General features: G+C 38.8%; 1 protein-coding gene across 3 annotated transcripts in view; it reads right to left on the bottom strand.

Annotated features, from left to right (window-relative positions):
* The window catches only part of FRY (FRY microtubule binding protein), a gene marked incomplete at its 5' end in the record, with an annotated part of 648,830 nt that overhangs the window by 513,753 nt on the left and 114,937 nt on the right, over window positions 1-20,140 (bottom strand). For 2 of the 3 annotated variants that reach the window (XM_079773964.1, XM_079773962.1), the window contains one exon: window positions 566-770. In XM_079773964.1, coding sequence (XP_079630090.1) covers window positions 566-770 — 205 coding nt within the window. Of the gene's footprint in view, window positions 1-565; window positions 771-20,140 lie in introns of those variants that run through there. The other variant, XM_079773965.1, reaches the window with a different exon arrangement.

The raw sequence follows: 20,140 nt of genomic DNA, 5'->3' as shown, positions 1-20,140 counted from the left end.
TTCCACATCTGTAATTCTCAGGCACGAACATCTACAGCAGACATCAGAGCCCTTTCATCAAGATTAAACGCACTGAGGCCTCTGAGCTTTCATACATTTCACCATCCACATTGTTTAATTGAGCCCTTTTCTACCAAAGGTTTTAGGCTCTGATGCAAGACAGGAATTTGAAGCATGTACTCAATTATTTAATGTTAATATCTATGGCACACACACATCAGCTTCACTCAACAATCCAATGATCTTGCAAAAAAAGGGAAAAATGAATGCCAGTGAATGAAAAGCAGCGGGGACTTCTTCAGGACTGTAAGCAAAGCTGCTCCTGACAAATAATAAAACAGCTGCCTATTCACAGACCCTTAAAGATGTTAGGAAAATAAAAGAAGTGGGAGTACTTTTAGATTGGAGGATCATTTTGTTTTTTACATTCAAACATGTTGATTTGGCTCTGAAACATGTCCCAAATTAATTTTAAATATAACACATCTGATAGTAACAAGTAAAATACAGTCCTTGTCAGGTTCTTGTTTTTTTAACCAACAGACAAAATTTAAACAATTCCTACCTGGAAATATGGATGGTCTCTTTTTCGGGCGCCTCAGGTGAATGGGTTCCAAGTTTTTAATGTTTCTTTGAAGTCTTCCTCTAATATCATGTCCTAGGAGTAGTTCAGGCGGCAGACTACTCCGTCTTGATGACTTGTAATCATTTTGAGCTGACTGTAGCTTGTTCTTTGTTCTGGAATACAAATTGCTGTCATCAACGGCCATTGCAGGGGATACATTAGGGACTCTAAAAAAATCTGCAAAGCCAGAGTCAGCGGCAGCCACCGCCAAGTCCAACCAGGTTCAGATGTCCTCAGCTTTGCCCCACACTTGTTTAGGAAGCTCAACAAGTTGATAGGTGCAGACTTGAACAGGTGTAGAATTACTAAGTGGCCCCTCCTTTCAACACTTAATAGCACGGGGAGGAGAGATGCAAAAAAATCATTAGGGGAATGGGAACAGCTGTGGCCACTCCCAACCTCTTGTAGACAGCAGTAAAAGCGGGGCAAATGGTTGCTGGGTGAAATTTCTGTTTAACTGGAGCAATGCCAGAAAGCAAACACAACTCACTACTTAAACTAGAATACCTATGCAGATTGTAGTTCTCATTATTCTTGTTTCCAAAGTCTTAGAGACTTTAAACTTTTCAAGAAACATTTTTACACGCCCTCATAACTTTTGTGCTGAACTACATACTCAGAACACACGTCCGTCCTTATTAAATTCCTCATTTGGCTGGAAACCAACTGGAAGTTGGCTGGAGAGGATGAGATAGTTGGTGGTGATCCGGAAGGAACCTGGGCGTGTGTGGAGCAGCAGTGCTGGGAACCCAGTGCAGCCCACGCCTCCCCTTCCATCCTGTGTTCTACCTGGCGGATGGCTGGTCTACAGTTCAGCTGTCTGGCGGAGAGGTTAGAAGTCTGACAAACAAGCTGTGACCCTGACACTGACGACAGCCTCCGTTCAACAAATATAAAGTAGATGTTGTTGTCCTTGCCGGGCTTCTGCCTGGCTTTCCACTCAGATGGTCAGTGCTTTGGTGTCTGAGAAAAAACAGCATTTGCTAGACTCCTGCCTTGACCTGTCACATGTTTTCTTACTTTCTCTTTCAGATTTGCATTTTGTCCTTGGTTCTCTTTCCCCCTTGCTCTATTTATGTGGAAATGTTCCACACTCTTTTCTGAAACTGCAGAAATCCTAACTCTAATTTATCCTCTACCGCTGTGTCCTGTGTGTTCTCTGTGCCCCTCACCCCTGGCATTCTCTCTCTCTCTCTCTCTCTCTCTCTCTCTCTCTCTCTCTCTTCTCTCTCTCTCTCTCTTCTCTCTCTTTCTCTTTCTCTCTCTCTCTCTCTCTCTCTCTCTCTCTCTCTCTCTCTCTCTCTCTCTCTCTCTCCTCTCCAGAGGATAAAGAAGATAGATTCTGCTTTTTCTCTTCCCAGTGCTTGGGATCAGACCATCGGAAAACACAGATATTTACATTATGATTCATAACAGTAGCAAAATTACAACGAAAATAATTTTGAAGTAGCAATGTACATAATTTTATGAAGTTATGAAGTAGCAACGAAAATAATTTTATGGTTGGGGGTCACCACAACATGAGGAACTGTATTAAAGGGTCACGGCATTTAAAAGGTTGAGAACCACTGATTTATTGCATGCTCATACTGGCCAGGTTCTGTGCTCAGCCTTTGACATACATTATCTCACTGCCTCTTCCAAATCACCCTGTCCTGAGATCACACTGAGGCACTACATCAAATGTCTAGAAGTTGGGGGAGAAGATGTGAAGGTAGGTTTACCTGAATCCAAAACCCATGGTCAAGTCCATGCTTTAAACTACAATACCATGCTGATTATTAAACATATATCACACCTAAAAGAAATGGAAAAGACTTTCTCTGTTTTCCTTGGGCTGCAGCAAATTCCTGTTCCATCAGCGGTGGGCTTGAGGAGTGGCCCGTGCCCTACCCTGCCTGTCCCATGTGACTGAGCCATCAGCAGGCCTGTAAGGTTCACAGCAAAAAGTCAGGAAAAGCAAAAAGAGAATCCAGACTTTTGCTTTAATAATAAAGTATCCATGTTGAGGCTTTTCATATTAAAATACACTTAATTAAATTATTATATTTTTCCGAGATTTAAATTATAATTAGAAAAGAACCTCTATCCTACTGAAGGAGTACCTTTAATCCCCCCATCCTCTAAAAATTAAATGATGTAAAAGAGAGCATGGCACACTCAAATTAACCCCTCTTCTGCCTAACCATTCTCCCCTCATAAGGAATATAATCAGACATGAATTTAGCTTATTTAACACATTTTCTTAATGAGAAAAGTGGGAACAACCTGAATTTGCTATTATTATAATTTAAGGTAATGTAAACAAAGAATAATATTTATTTAAAAGAAGTATTAAATCTGTGAACATGAAAAAATATAAACTTTCCTTTCAAAATATTTAAATTGGCAGACAACATGAATGATAATCAACCACAGAAAATTTAGCTTGGTTTGGTCTAAAAGAGAATATTCATAGACTGTAATGTTAAGTCTACCCCACCCTCTTTATACTAATAGCCAAAAACGGAATGTAATTTTTTTCAGACAGTCAAATGAATGATGATATTGGGCTCTGGGCTAAGAGTTCTCTCAAAACCTATAGCATGATTAATTTTAAATATATAATGGGACATTTTCTATTACTATACTTTAAAAAAAGTATTATGTTTTAAATGTCTTCATTCTCCAAAAAATCCAATATATTAATCTCTTCTGAAGTATTCCTTATCTTTCAAGAAGTTGTTTATTTTATATTAAATGATGTTACCATCTCACGAACATTTTATTCTTTCTGATGGTAAGACATTGTCTTCTTTTTCTTAGAATGTTCAAATATCCATAGGAACACATTTCCTTACTTTGCAGCCATGATCTTCTTGTGATTTTTGATAGTTTTTAAATAGCATGACTGAATAATTCTGCTCTTGTGACCAACCAAAGCCCCAAACTTCAACATAGGCATTGCTATGGTCTCCCCAAGCCTGGGTCTGGACAACTGACTTTCAGAAATGCGCCAGAGATCTTTTATGTGGCTTCCAGGAGATTTCATTTTGTTGGTTTTGGCTCTTAGATCCAGCCTTTCCTTTTTCCCACATGTTTGGGGCTCTGTTTGGGATGAGAGCAGAAAGAATAGTATTCAGAAGCTTCTTTCAATCTTTTTTATTCAAAAAAGTTTTCTTAACCTATAAAAATCTAAGTGTATAAATTTTGTATTTGGACAAGCAAATAAATCATTGTTCCTGGGACTAAGCTATTTAATGTCCTGGTGTCTTGACTTTCTGATCTAAAAAATAAAGAAAATCATTTTTGCTTCTTTCAATAAATTGTGTGAATTACCTAAGTAATGGTTGATATCCTAAGGTGAAAGATGTTATATACAAAGTAGATAATGGATAACAAATTGAGAAATTATATGTATTCATATAAATGCCAGGAAGTATTATTCTGGTAAATGAAATCTTTATCATTTTAATGCCACTTTTATAAAAATTATTTGATTAGAGAGTGCTTTTCTTGACAACAGCACTCAACAAAATAAGAACTGAAAAGACTTCCTCAACCTAATGAAGAATATCTATAAAAAACTTACAGATAACATCATACTTAATGATGAAAGACTGAATGCTTTCCCTCTAAGATCGAAAACAAGGTAAAAATGTCTACTCTTTCCAGTTCTATTTAACCTTATACTGGATGTCCTAGCTAGTGAAATTGGGCAAGAAAAAAATAAAAGGCATCTAAATTGTAGAGGAAGATGTGAAACTACGTATGCAGATAACATATGTAGAAAATCTAACAGAATCTGCAAGAGTTACAAGAACTAAATGAGTTGAGCCAGGAAGGTTTTAGGATACAAGATAAATGCATAAAAATCAATTGTATTTCTATATTAGCAATGAAAACTGGAAAATAAAACTTAAAAAAATCATAAGATTATTAAATATTTACAGATAAATTTGACAAAGGATGTGACAGATATATACAGTAAAAGTAATTACTAAGAAATTATAGAAAACCTATAAATGTAGAGAAAGAGAAAGATATCATGTTCATGGGTCAGAAGACTCAATATTGTTGAGATATTAATTCTTTCCAAATTAACCTATTAATTCAATACAATCAATAAAAATCCTAGCAAGCTTTTTTGTAGAAATTGAAAATCTGATACTAAAATCCACAGGGGAAATGAAAAGGATCAAGATTAGACAAAACAAGTTGGAAGATTAATACTACCAATTTCAAAATCTTGACATAAAAGTACAATAATCATGACAATGTAGTTCTGCCTTAGAGACAGAGAGAAAAACAAACAAACAATGGAATAGAAGAGAAATGAGCCCACATATAAATGGACAACTGATTTTTTACAAATTTGCAAAAGCAATTCAATAGAAAAAGGATAGTCTTTTTAAGAAAGTGATAGAACAATTAGTATGCAAAAACAATCAAACAAACAAACTTTGATCTATACCTCACATCACATGCAAAAATGAACTAAAAATGCACCACAAGCTTAAACATAAACTCTAAAATCATTAATTTTCTAAAAACAAAATATAGGAGAAAACCTCTGATTGATAAAAACACAAATTAATAAGATGAATTTTATCAAAATTAAAACCTTCTAACATTTTTTTAAATCCCCTGCTCTTTGAAAGGCACTGTGAAGAAAAGGAAAAGATAAGTCAATGACTGGGAGAAAATATTTGGAAGGCATATATTTGGTAAAGAAAAAAGCCAGACTAAAAAGTTTGCATACTGTATGATTCCAGTGATCTGGGCCATTTTCTGTGACCAGGAAAAAGCTACTGAATCAAATGAAAACTATCAGAAGGTGTCTTTCCAATACCTCCATTCTTAGATGTTGACAGAAGCCACCATTTTCTTTCCTCTGTCCAGGAATTAAATTCCAATTTCAGACACCTATGTTTTACTCAAGACTTCAGAGTGTGCAATGTTTGTTAACTCGCTATTGAGTCCCAGCCAGCTTTCAGGAAACTTTATCAAAATTTGAGACCATCCTCATCAGTAAGGTGGGTCTTAGTTCTCCACTTCAGTTCTCCCAGGTTCCCCCATCATCTCAGAAAGATCTATCTATCTATCTATCTATCTATCTATCTATCTATCTATCATCTATCTATCATCTATCTATTCTTGTATTTATTTTTAGCATTTTCTAGATTAAAAGGTGATTTATTTTATATCATATTCTAGAATCTAGGGAATGTCCAAGTATCAGAAACAAAATTGTAAGTCAAAGCAACATCTTTTCACCCCCAACAAAATATAACTATACATTTATATTACTAATCTATGATAAATAGTTAAGAGGTAGGATTTAAAACAACTCTTGAAGCAGATCTATTTTTGGTTTGTTGCACAAAATCCATATTTCTTGCTAGTCATATTAATACTATTAGTAATTACAATTTAAAGGAAGACAAATAAAGGAAGACAAATATTTTTATAGTAGCTAAATTGCAAAATAATTGCATATTTGATTCTTTTTTAGAAAATTCTTTTGATTACAAAGGAAATACACGTTTGTTGCAGAATATTTGAAAAGTACAAAATGTAAATAAAATGAAACTTTAAAAAATTATATAACCTCACCAATCAAGACAACCACTGCCAACATTTTGGCACATTTGGTTTCAGATTTCAGGCTTTGTCCTGCTACTCACCACCTACCCAGATTCAACCTCAGAACTGGCTCCCAGCCCATGAATCCATCAAGGGAATAGTGCTACATGCTTAGAGGGCCCTGCAAAGAACCAATCCTGCTTAACTCTGTTTAACCAGCATTTCCAAACTTAGTTGAATATGGAATTTCTTTCTCCTTTTTTCTATGTAATAATTGCTAGTATCCTTCAGCCCTGATGTTTTACAAAACAAGTTTGGGAACTGCTATCTTAACCCAAAGCCATTTGTTAATGGCCTCTTCGGGCACTGTGGCAGGCCATGGTAGGAGAAACCAGAACAAGTTTGTGATGTACCTTAAAGTCCTACTCATTGTGCTCCAGGCCTCCCTCCCCTACAAGTAGAATAGGCCTCAGTGCTATGTGGTCAGCACAAAAATCTGCTACCTTCCCATGTGCTAAAGAAGGTGGGCCAGAGAAAAGTAACTTCAAATAATTCATGTCTGGCTCAGGAGTCAAAGTCAAGCCAAATGAATTGTCTTTATAATTATAACTTATACAGACAACTAAAGAAATACATTTTTACTTCTTTAGCACACCCCAACACTTGGAAGGGGGCAAGTTAAAATATAATTTCTATTTTTTTACAGATTGTCCTCAAAGTAGACGGAAAATAACTAGGACACAATGTTCTCACTCTGTCAGTAACCCCTCTGTTCTACACAAACCTGTATTTTTCTTGTTGTTGAACAAGTTTCTCCACAAAGGATCAGTTCTCACACCACCTCTATGAAACGCTATCCTATCACAGAGGTCAGTGTTTTTCCATCTATGTTTTCTTGTGATTTCATTTTGGTCTTCATAGAGGTGTACAAGTTTGATGAGTAATTTAATAAAACCCATTTTGTGGTTTTCCACTTTTCTACAATAATTCCTCTGAAATTCTCAAAAGATGAACCACCACATCAATTCAGACTTTTATCTACATTTATTTGTTGTCAGGCCTTTATTTTTACTTACTGTTGATCTGAAAGGCTGGTATTTCACTGCAGTTTTTCTAAATCCCCTTTCCACACAGAGAGAATTCTTATGAAGTTTACAGTAATAAAACAGGTGAGAATTTTGGAAAACTTTAGAGTTTTAGAAAACCTATCATGAAATTATCAATGTAATTCAGACTTAAAAATATATGATACTAACTGTTACAAGAAATACAATTCTTTATATCACTTAATACAAGAGTTCATGTATTGTTTCAGTTGCCATTCTGGAAGGTAATACAGATCATACCATATATGAAGCTTCTTTTCCTTAGAAAACATCTACCATTTTACTTCCACTTTGAGACATCAAATGACTTTAGTGAATGTCCCAATCTAGAAATAAGCAGTATTTTGTGCAGTTGCATACTTACTAGTGCGGAGTGGGGGTGGGGGGGGGGAATAAAAGGCTGGGTAAACACATATGTCCAGGGTGAGCAGGGTGAGGATGTACTAACAGTGACTTCATTTTATACTGAGGATATAAGGGGGTTTCTGGCGACTACTTGTGAACATTCTTTCCTCCAAACCAAACAAGTTAGTAATTTGAAACTTCTTCTCATATCCTGTAGCTGTCAGACACCCTTCCTTGACACAGATTCAAAGTTATAATTTTCTACATGGTCTGCTCTTTTTTTGGAGAAAGTGGTTTTTGGTTTATGTTGTTTTGTCTGCATTCCTTGCAAACATCTATTCTGATGCAATGCTTCACAGAATATTTTATTTTATTAATCCTTATGGGATATATATATATATATATATATATTAAAGGCCTAGTGCATGAAATTCGTGCATGGGGCGGGGGGGGGGGGGGTGTCCTTCAGCCTGGCCTGCACCATCTCCAATCCGGGACTGCTGGCTCCTAACCGCTCACCTGCCTGCCTGCCTGATCGCCCCTAACTGCTCCCCTGCCTGCCTGATCACCCCTAACTGCTCCCCTGCCAGCCTGATCACCCCTAACTGCTCCCTTGCCTGCCTGATCACCCCTAACCGCCTCTGCCTCAGCTCCCGCCACTGCAGCTTTGTCCGGAAAGACGTCCCAATGACATCCAGAAGGTCGTTTTGCTGTCTGGTCTAATTAGCATATTATACTTTTATTAGTATAGATATATATATTCAATCACTTATGTATGTGTTCATCTAGAACTTTATTTCATATGTCTAAGCAACATGTGGTTCTTAGACAAGTATTGTTAGCTGAGGGATATTTAATCAACCCATGTTCTCATTCTCAAATACTGGCTGTGCATTCTTCAGATATATCTAATTCTCAAATCGATGCTACCATTTCATATTTGGGCCCCTATGTCAAGCCATCTGATTGGTATTTCCATTTGGATATGATCACCTCAAACGCAACACATCTAGAACTGAAGTCATCATGATCTCAAAATCACTACCCCTCCTGCATTTTCTTGACCTCTTAATTCCTAACTTGGAATTATTCTAAATTCCCTCCTCTGAACACCACTACACACACTACTTACCAGGTGCTTCCAATTGTACCTTTTTGAACTCATCGCTTCCTCTATTCCTGTCATACATGTTCTAATGCAGGTCTCCCTTAACTCTTGCCTGGATTCTGCAATAGCTTCCTCTCTACCTCTAGTGCTCTGCCCCTAAACAGATCCTAAGTGTTGGTGCCCAATGACTCCATCTAAAAGGAAAATGGTGAGGTCATTCTTCTACTTAAATTATATTAATGGCTCCCTACAGCCTGCAGGTGGAAAGGTAGTGATAGCTTGATTTCTATTCCTTAGAAAGACCCTCATTTCCTCTGTGACCAGGTGCTGGTTCACTTCTTTACATTCATCTATTTCAAAGGCCTTCTTTGTGCTGCCTGTTCAGCAGCACTCAAGTACATGTGGCAGTGCCCTGACATGCCTCACTCAAGCCATTTCTCAGTTAGTGCCTGAGTTCATTTTGCCAATGCCTCCTAAGTCCTTTCTTACCCTCTCCTCACCTCTAAGTTCATTTTCATGATCCCTACACTTCAGTACCCGTCTCCTGTCCTAATTCCCCAGGCTCCATTAAGAAACCATTTATGGCTTTTTCCAGCTGAGTTAGGTGGCCTTTTGTGCTTCTACCTCACCCTGCACAACTACCTACCACTACATTTCCCGCACTGTTTGATACTTCTCTACTTATAACTCAGTCTCCCTCGCTGGAATGGCACTCATTTCTTTTTCATCTTTGTAGCATCAGTGCCTAGCTCAGTGCCTGGCATACAGTAAGACCTCATGTTTGCTGGGCTGTGGAACTTGAGGCTCATCCTCCTTACTTACTGGAACCACTTCTGCCTTGCCCTGGGTGCCTGTGTCCTACAGAGGCAGACTCCTGGGGCTAAGAGCAGAAGCAAAGGTGGATAACAGCAGAATCGTGTCTTCTGAGTCCAGGCAACTTCTAAAAGCAATTCTGGGCTGTGGGAGTTATATTTTCAGACACTTAAACAAACACAAATACCTTAACATGTTGACATCAGCAGAAGAAAGGAAGTTAGAAAGAGAAAAGTTCAAGAAAAACTGAAATATTTAGGTAAAAGGCTGATGTGGAAGGATAAGGCCTGAACACTTGACTCTAATATTAAAAGGTTGATTTCCTTGATTCACAAATGGCTCAAACATAACTCTCAACAACTTTTTTGGATAACTTTCAAAATGAATGAAATAATCACAAGAAAGTAACTTTTTGTTCTTGTTATACCAAAAAAGAGGGAGAAGGGAAGAGAATTCTATTGCTATTTTGTGAACTTGACATTTCCCAATTCAGAATGACACAACACAGATTTGGGAAATGGAAACAGCCCCAAGGGAAGAGGGAAGAGCAAAGAATGGAGGGGCAGGCAGTTGGACTCTGGAACCCCAGGCTCTACTGTCTGTCACAGTAAATTGTGTGTCTCTAGGAACCTCACTTCCCTTCTGGAAGCACTCGCTTCGGAACGCAACAGGGCTTACGGAGGCACAAGCAGGACATGCACCAAGGGCAGACAGTTACTACAATTCCAACCCATTCAATGTGACACACATTTATTGAGTTCTTTCATGTATCAAAATTATAAGTCCAGCTGTAACAGGAGGGCATAAAAGTATTAGGCAGAGTTCCTGAGTTTGAAGAACATACAATTTAATAAATGACAGAGAATAACACTTCCTGACCCGATCAATTGGCCTCTGTACACAAAGGCCAGGAGACACCTTGAATAAGAAAAGGGTGGGTGGTAAGAGATGAAAATTCTATCATATATATTTAATGAACCATTTAAATAGAAAAGTGAATGTAAGCAAAAAAATATTAGTAAACATGATTTGTGCCAACAAATGACTCAGTGCTTGTGCTGAATTTCACAAATGCAGCAGACTATGCTGTGTATGCACAAGTTCAAAGGGCTATCTATATGCCATTCTGCCGACAGGGAAACATGCAAGACTTTAGAGGCCAAATTAAGAACACTTACTTAAAAGTACATACCACTTCTGACTTGAGTAGCTCCTAAAAAACTAAAATATTCTAATAAAGAATTTTTAGCTCCTAAAAAATTCTAATAAAGTTGTAAGAGGTACATCAGTTTCAGAAGGAAGAGAGTAGGAAAGAATACCTAGATTTAAAAAAAAAAAATCTTTATTGTTGAAAGTATTACATATGTCCTCCCTTTTCCCCCATTGACCCTTCTAGCCTGCCCCTGCCCCCCCACCACAGGTCTTTATCACTCTCCCGTCTGTGTCCATAGGTTATGCTTATATGCATACAAGTTCTTTGGTTGATCTCTTCCCACCCACCCACCCACTCCCACTTTCCCTCTGAAATTCCACTGTCTTCCATCCTTCTATGTCTCTGGATCTATTTTGTACATCAGTTTATATTGTTACTTAGATTCCACATATGAGTGCAATCATGTGATAATTGTCTTTCTCTGACTGACTTATTTCACTTAGCATAATACTCTCCAGGTCCATCTATGATATCTCAAAGGGTAAGAAACCCTTCTTTTTTACTTCTTCATAGTATTCAATGGTGTAAATGTACCACAGCTTTTTTATCCACTCATCTACTGATGGGCACTGAGGCTATTTCCAGATCTTAGCTATTGTAAATTGTGCTGCTATAAACATAGGGGTGCATACATTCTTTCTGATTGGTGTTTTGGGTTCCTTAGGATATATTCCTAGAAGTGGGATCACTGGGTCAAATGGCAGTTCAATTTTTAATTTGTTGAGGAAATTCCATACTGTTTTCCATAATGACTGCACCAGTCTGCATTCCCACCAGCAGTGTATTAGTGTTCCCTTTTCTCCACATCCTTGCCAGCACTTGCTTTTTTGATGGTAGCCATTCTGACAGGCGTGAGGTGATACCTCATTGTCATTTTAATTTTCATCTTTCTGATGATCATTTTTTCGTATGTCTTTTGGCCATCTGTATACCCACTTTGGGTTAATAAAATTGCTGGTGCAGATTGCTTTAGTTTCATTTTTGACTTACTGGTAATTTATGACAAGAGGAATGAACTTCTGAAAACCAGCTGAATTTTCACAAGGGATATAAGACATTTGAGGAAGCAAGGAGAGGACAAAATGGCAGTGGAATAGATGGACGTGTCCTAAGCCTTGTCCCAGAGCAGATAGAGTGAGCAGCTAAATCGAGTAATACCCACCCCGAATTTGTGAAGGAGACATAGCTAGTGGGACAATTCGTAGCAGGAAGGGCAGAGGACACCTGGAGAAACCCCAGGGAACTGCAACCATGTGAGCAGTAGACACATGAGCAGCCCACTCCTGTTCGAGGAGCAGCAGCCCCGCGAGCAGCCCGCCCCAGGCCAAAGAGTGGCAGCCTCACGCAGCCTGCCCCTGTCCAAGGAGCAGCAGCTGTGTGAGCAGCCCGCCCCCCTGTCCAAGGAGCAGCAACCACGCGGTAGCACACCCCTGCCCGAGGAGCAGCAGCTGCATGAGGAGCCCGCCCATGACTGAGGAGGCGCAGCCCCACACAGCCCACCCCCATCTGAGGAGAAGCAGCCACGTGAGCAGCCCACCCCTGTCCAAGGAGCAGCAGCTGTGTGAGCAGCCCGCCCCCATTTGAGGAGCAGCAGTCACCCGAGCAGCCCGCCCCGATCCTAGGAGCAGCAGCTGCACACAGCCTGCACCCGTCTGACTAGCAGCAGCCAGGTGAGCGTCCTGCCCCCATCCGAGAAGCAGCAGCTGCACGTGCAGCTCGCTCCCGTCCGAGGAGCAGCAGCCACGCAAGCAGCCTGTCCCCCATTGGAGGAGCAGCAGCCCTGCAAGCAACCTGCCCCTGTCCAAGGAGCAACAGCCTCACGAGCAGCCCACCCAGTCTGAGGAACAGCAGCCACGTGCAGCCAGCCCCCATCCAAAGAGCAGCAGCTGTGTGAGCAGTCAGCCCCTGTCCAAGGAGCAGCAGCCACGTGAGCAGCCCTCCCCTGTCCGAGGAGCAGCAGCTGTGCAAGCAGCCTCCCCCCACAAGCCAGAGGAGCCACCACTGCAGTGAACAGCACCCACCAGAGGAGCCACTGCCAACTGAGGAGCAGCTGCTGCCGCAACCACCCGAGGAGCAGACTAAATGCTCCAATCAAAAGACATCTAGTAGCTGAATGAATAAAAAAACATGACCCATGTATATGCTGTCTACAAGAGACCCATCTCAGAACAAGGGACTCTCACAGACTGAAAGTGAAGAGATGGAAAAATATCTTCCAAGCAAATGGAAATGAAAAAAAAGCTGGGGTAGCAATACTTATATCTGACAAAATAGACTTCAAAGTGAAGGTCATAAGAAGAGATAAGGAAGGCCACTTCATAATACTAAAGGGATTTATGCAACAAGAGGATATAACCCTGGTAAACATATATGCACCCAATGCAGGAAGAACCAAATAGATAAAAAAAAAAAAAAAAAAAAAAAACAACTCCAGGAAGATATCAAAGGAGAGACTGACAACAATACAAAAATAATAGGGGACTTTAATACACCACTGACATCACCGGATGAATCCTCTAAACAAAAAATCAGCAAAGAAACAGCAATGCTAAATGACTCACTAGATCAGATGGACTTAATGGACATCTTCAGAACATTTCACCCCAAAGCCGTGGAATATACGTTCTTCTCAAGTGCACATGGGACATTTTCAAAGATAGACCACATATTGGGTCACAAGTAAAGTCTCTACAAATTCAAGAATATTGAAATCATCTTCTCAGACCACAATGGCATAATATTAGCAATAAACTACAATAAAAACAATCCAAAAAATTCAAACACTTGGAAGCTGAATAGCATGCTATTAAACAATGATTGGGTTACCAAAGAGATCAAAGAAGAAATTAAAAACTTCCTGGAAACTATTGACAAAGAAATAACAACAATCCAAAATCTACGGAACACAATGAGAGCAGTCCTGAGAGGGAAGTTTATAGCTCTACGGGCCTACCTGAAAAAACAAGAAAAAAATGGTAGTAAATCATCTAACTCTACAACTTAAAGAATTATAAAAAGAGCAAAAAGAAAAGCCCAGAGTGAGCAGAAGGAAGGAGATAATAAAGTTCAGAGAAGAAATAAATGACATAGAGACCAAAAAAAAAGAAAAGAAAAGAAAGGAAGGAAGAAAGAAAAAGACAATGCAAAAGATCAATGAAACCAAGAGCTGGTTCTTTGAAAGGATAAACAAGATTGATGAACCTCTAGCCAGGCTCCCCACAAAGCAAAGAGAGAGGACCCAAATAAACAAAATCAGAAATGAAAGAGGTGAAATAACAACAGACCCCACAGAAATACAAAGGGTTATTAAAAAATACTATGAACAACTCTATTCCTACAAATTAGACAACCTGGGGGAAATGGACATATTCCTAGAAAAATAAAACATTCCAAAATTCAATCAGGAAGAATCTAAAAATCTCAATAGGCAGATAACTATGGAAGAAATTGAAGCAGGCATCAAAAAGCTTCCAGCAAACAAAAGCCTGGGGATAGACAGCTTCACAGGGGAGTTTTACCAAACATTCAAGGAAGAACTAAAACCTATCCTCCTCAGACAATACCAAAAAATTCAAGAAAAAAGCACACTTCCAAGCTCATTCTATGAAACCTGCATTACCCAAATACCAAAACCAGATAAAGACAACACAATGAAAGACAATTATAGGCCAATATGCCTCATGAACATAGATGCCAAAATCCTCAACAAAATTCTAGCAAATCAGATCCAGCATTACATAAGAAAGATCATACATCATGACCAAGTAGGACATATCCTGGAGATGCAAGGATGGTACAATATCCACAAATCAATAAACGTGATACATCACATAAACAAATTCAGGGATAAAAATCACATAGTCATATCAATTGATTAAGAAAAAACATTTGACAAAATCCAGCACCCTTTCTTGATAAAAACTCTCAAAAGGTGGGAATAAAAGGATCATTCTTCAACATAATAAAAGCCATATATGACAAGCCCACATCCAACATCATACTCAATGGGCAAAAACTAAAACCTTTTCCCCTAAGAACAGGGACAAGACAGGGATGCCCACTCTCACCACTCCTATTCGACATAGTACTGGAAGTACTAGCCATTGCAATCAGACAAGAAGAAGAAATAAAAGGCATCCAAATTGGAAAAGAAGAAGTAAAACTGTCCTTATTCACAGATGATATGATACTCTACATAGAAAACCCTAAAGACTCCATCAAAAAATTATTAGACTTAATAAATGAATTCGGCAATGTAGTAGGATACAAAATTAATGCCAAGAAATCTATGGCATTTCTATACACCAATAATTAATTTACAGAAAGAGAGACTAAAAAAGCAATCCCATTTGCCATCACACCAAAAAAATTAAGATACCTAGGAATAAACTTAACTAAGGAGGTAAAAGACCTGTATGCAGAAAACTATAGGACACTGAAAAAAGAGATAGAGAAAGACATAAACAGATGGAAGAACATACCATGTTCATGGATTGGTAGAATCAACATCATTAAAATGCCCATACTACCCAAAGCAATCTATAGATTCAATGCACTCCCCCATTAAAATACCAATGGCATATTTCACAGACCTAGAACAAACTCTCCAAAAATTCATCTGGAATAAAAATTAAAAAAAAAGACCCCGAATAGTTGCAGCAATCCTGAGAAAGAAAAACAAAGTAGGTGGGATCTCAATACCAGATATCAAGCTGTATTACAAAGCCACTGTTCTCAAAACAGCCTGGTACTGGCACAAGAACAGACATATAGATCAATGGAATAGAATAGAGAACCCAGAAATCGACCCAAACCACTATGCTCAATTAATATCTGACAAAGAAGGCAAGAACATACAATGGAGTCAAGACAGTCTCTTCAATAAATGGTGCTGGGAAAACTGGACAGATACATGCAAAAAACTGAAACTAGACCACCAACTTACACCATACACAAAAATGAACTCAAAATGGAGAAAGGACTTAAACATAAGACGGAAAACCATAAAAATACTAGAGGAATTCACAGGCAGCAAAATCTCAGACATATGCCAAAGCAATTTCTTCACCAATACCGCTTCTAGGACAATGGAAACTAAAGAGAAAATAAACAAATGAGACTACATCAAAATAAAAAGCTTTTGCACAGCAAAAGAAACCTTCAACTAAACAACAAGAAAGCCCATTGCATGGGAGAACATATTTGCCAATGTTATCACCAATAAGCGTTTAATCTCCAACATTTACAGGGAACGCATACAACTTAACAAAAGGAAGATAAACAACCCAATGAAAAAAATGGGCAATGGACCTAAATAGATACTTTTCGAAAGAAGACATAAGGAAGGCCAAGAGTCATATGAAAACATGCTCAAAGTCACTAATCATCTGAGAGATGCAAATCAAAACAACAATGCGGTACCATCTCACACCTGTCCGAATGGCTATCCTCAACAAATCAACAAAGGACAAGTGCTGATGAGGATGCGGATTAAAAGGAACCCTCTTGCACTGCTAATGGGAATGCAGACTGGTGCAGTCACTGTATGAAGTTTCCTTAAAATTAAAAATGGAACTCCCATTTGATCCAGTGATCCCACTTCTAGGAATATATCCCAAGAAACTAGAAACAGCAATCAGAAAGGATATATGAACCCCTATGTTCATAGGTTCACAATTCACCATAGCTAAGATTTGGAAACAGCCTAAGTGCCCATGAGCAGACGAGTGGATTAAAAAACTGTGATACATCTACACAATGGAATACTACGCTGTGGTAAAAAAAGGAATTCTTACCATTTGCAACAGCATGGATGGAACTGGAGAGCATTATGCTAAGTGAAATAAGCCAGTCAGAGACAGATAAATATCACATGATCTCACTCATTTATGGAATATAATCAACAACATAAACTGATGAACAAAAACATATCCAGAGACAGAGAAGCATTGATCAGACTGTCAAACCTCAGAAGGAAGGTAGTGGAGGGTGGGAGTAAGGAGAAGAGATCAACCAAAGGACTTGTATGAATGAATATAAGCCTAACTAATGGGTACAGACAACAGTGGGGGGTTGGTGGGCATGAATGTAGGGTTAATGGGGGAATAAGTAATACCTTAATCAATAAAAAAAGAGATAGAGCTATAATTACACAATAGAAAAAAATAAGATATCTGATGTCCTTGACATATGATAATTAATGCATTTCTCATAACACAGAGAGGCAGCCCAGTGAGGTGGAAATAGCACTAGGGCTGGAGTCCCAGGATAAGTTAGAGTCCTTCTGAGGATTAAATAAGATACCCTGTGGAAAGTGTGTGGAACATAATGTTTGCTAAGGAAACACAATTTCTTATTTCCTCCCCCTTCAAATTCTACATCAAATTGCATGGATTAATTCTGGAACAAAAATTCATCAGTGGGTGGCTAGTTTTTTTGTGTGTGTTTTCTTGTCGGAAATGGCTAGTTTTTAAAGGTTTTATAGCATTGTGATCTGACCTCTCAAAGAATACTGATGTGATGCTTTGATAAAAATAAAAATCAATAAGGATAATTAGTGTATAATTTCCTGGGAAACAACTTACAAGGCTCTGTATAAAGGTAAACAAGGCATTCTCCTAGACCTGGAGGAATGAACATGTAGTATGAAATTGCATTGTCCTGGCAGAGAGGTGAAAGAATATTAAACTCGAAATCAGAAGATCTGGATTTGATTTTAGATTCTGACATTTATTAACTGTGTGATCCAGGATAAATTGGTTAATCTCTTTGAGCTTCCGTGACTTCATCTTTAAAGCAAGAATGACAACATCCACTATACAGGAAGTGGCTGTGTAAAAGTGAATGAAATATATCTTTTAAAAGCCCCTGGGTATGGGAATTTCATAGAGTTGACCCATAATAAACATCAGTTGACTCAAAATCTTATAACCTGCATTGAATTTTACAGGCAACTCCAGGTAATAAAAGTCAAACTCCCCTTACCTTCATGCAGTACAAGAAATAGAAATAAAAACATATACTGAGTATTATTTTGTGTAAAATGTAAAAAACTCAGACAAAATAGATGTAACAGAGTGAAATACTTGGCCCTTCCGACTCCATATTGTTCAAGCCTGCTTTGTTCCCATGGCCTTTGGGCTAATAGCTTCTGTTAGTGTTGCAAAAAATATATTAATCATTAGAGGAATTCTGCTTCCAGCTTTAGGTTTATAAAAACATACCCTTACCAGAAAGTGCCTCTCCAGAGGAGATAAGGGAAGTATATATTGTTTATCAAAGATTTGCAGGAATCTCCTGACCATACTCAATGTCAACCAGGGTCAAAGGACTAAGCACGATCTTCCTCATACCCTTAGTTGGTGTCCAGATGTCTATGGCTGTCATTTATCTCTTGCCTCTCCTATTACTCTTTCCCTTGACACGAAAGAAGCCTGAACTCTGTGCTTTCATAAGATAGATTTGAGGCACCACTAAGTCCCCCATCTTTGGGTGTTGGTGCCTTCTCCATCCATAAACCTTTGCTTACTCAAAACTCTGGCATTTTGAATTTTGGCCTTTCAAAGTGTCAGGTTCACAGAATTTGGATCAGGAACACAGACACTTATAAAAAAGGTAAAAATTATACCCATTGCAAAAACATTTGTCCCTTCAAATGAAGATGCTCCACCACAAGATCTTTGGGGTTTTAGATTCTTCTCTGTGTGTGAAATACATATATGTACACATATGTATGTTCACCAATATGTATACACACAAATCCATCTTTTTATATCTTCATTTTCAAGGGGTCATCAACATCAAATGTTATAAGAAAGTATTTAGCTTTCATAATCCTTGGTAAGTAAAAATGAAGAATCCTGTCCACATTACTCCATAACACTCCACCTCTCACTAATACAAGGTAGCGCAGCTCTTTCTTAATCCACTTGTTCTCTCCCCACCCCCCAGAACTCTAATTCAAGGAGATGCAATCCTTCACCAGTGTAGTTTTCAGGTAAAAATGCATCCAGGCCATGACGGCACACTGGCACATGGGAGCACTAAGCGGGCAGAGCCAGGGTCTCTAACCTGGAGGTCAGTTTTAGAGCTGGGCAGCTGAACAAATGTGTGGATGCTTCAGGACAGGTATGGTTCCACTGGTCTGAAACTCTAGTTCCAAAGCCTCCCTCTACAGGCCTTGCACCCTACCTGAATCAACAGAAGGTTTATTGATTCAGCCTGTGTCAACACAAACTAACCTCTGTCCCAGAGAATGAAAAAGAGTACTCAGAATGTCTGTAGCTGGCCAATTAAGTCCTAGGCATTTGAGAGGAGTTTCCTAAGTTGTCATGGCAAACAGGTCATATTTCCAGTAGAAATGAGTGTCCTTATTTCATTCTCATATATGTTTTGGTTAAGAAGCTAGGTGGAGTGGTGCAGTGCAAAAAGAGGGTCAGGGACACTGATACTCATTTTGGTTCTACAACTAGCTGGCTCTGAGACAAGCCTTTCACCTGTTTACGTTCCCAATATGGAACGCAAATGGTTTGATTTACATGATTTGACAATTCCCTCAGGTTCCAAACATCTGGGACTCTAAGAGATACTATACAAACATCTTAAAACTAAGATTTATATTATCAAATCAGAACAAATTAAAATAAGTGAATTAAACATATAACATAAGATGACAGAGAAAAAATATAAATCTAAAAAATATGGGAGGGCATGATTTAAGAGACATGTAAAACCAGAAAGTAATGAGTTTTAAAAGTATAGAACTAATCACTCTAAGAACTGGCTCTTTAAAATGACAGTAAAAGATCAAAAGTTCTGCCAAAGGTAAAGATTACATCTAGGAGAAACTACAAATATACCACTTTAGGGAAAAAAATAAAATATATGATGAAGAACAATATATACACTCTATGTGAGAAAATTTTTAAATTTATAAGAAATAAACAATAGAAAGCTGCTCCCAAAGGGATCCAAGAAAAACTTTCCACTATGCCGACAATTATGGGAGAAACTGTAGCAATGATCTATACATATAAAGACCCAGTGTCCATAACGTCCAAAATGACCGATTGGACGACCCAACATCGGAAGTCAGTCCTGCAGTCAGTGCTGGGTTACCACGGTGACCCAACACTGACTGCCGAGGGGGCTGCGGATTAAGCCCGGAGAGAGGCCTGGAGAGAGAATCAGGGTCTGATCCACAGCCTCCGTGGCAGCTGTTGATCAGCCCTTGCCTCTCTTTCTCTTTGGGCCTTGCCAGCTGCCACAGGGGCTGCTGATCAGCCCCACCTCTCTGATCAGGCCCGCAGATAGGCCCAGAGATGCTGACTGGCATAAAAACCAACCAATCAGAACCAAATCTGGGT

Source organism: Cnephaeus nilssonii (assembly GCF_951640355.1).
Source record: "Cnephaeus nilssonii genome assembly, chromosome: 6".
NCBI classification, from domain to species: domain Eukaryota; kingdom Metazoa; phylum Chordata; class Mammalia; order Chiroptera; family Vespertilionidae; genus Cnephaeus; species Cnephaeus nilssonii.
This window is presented reverse-complemented; position numbering and strand designations above follow the sequence as displayed.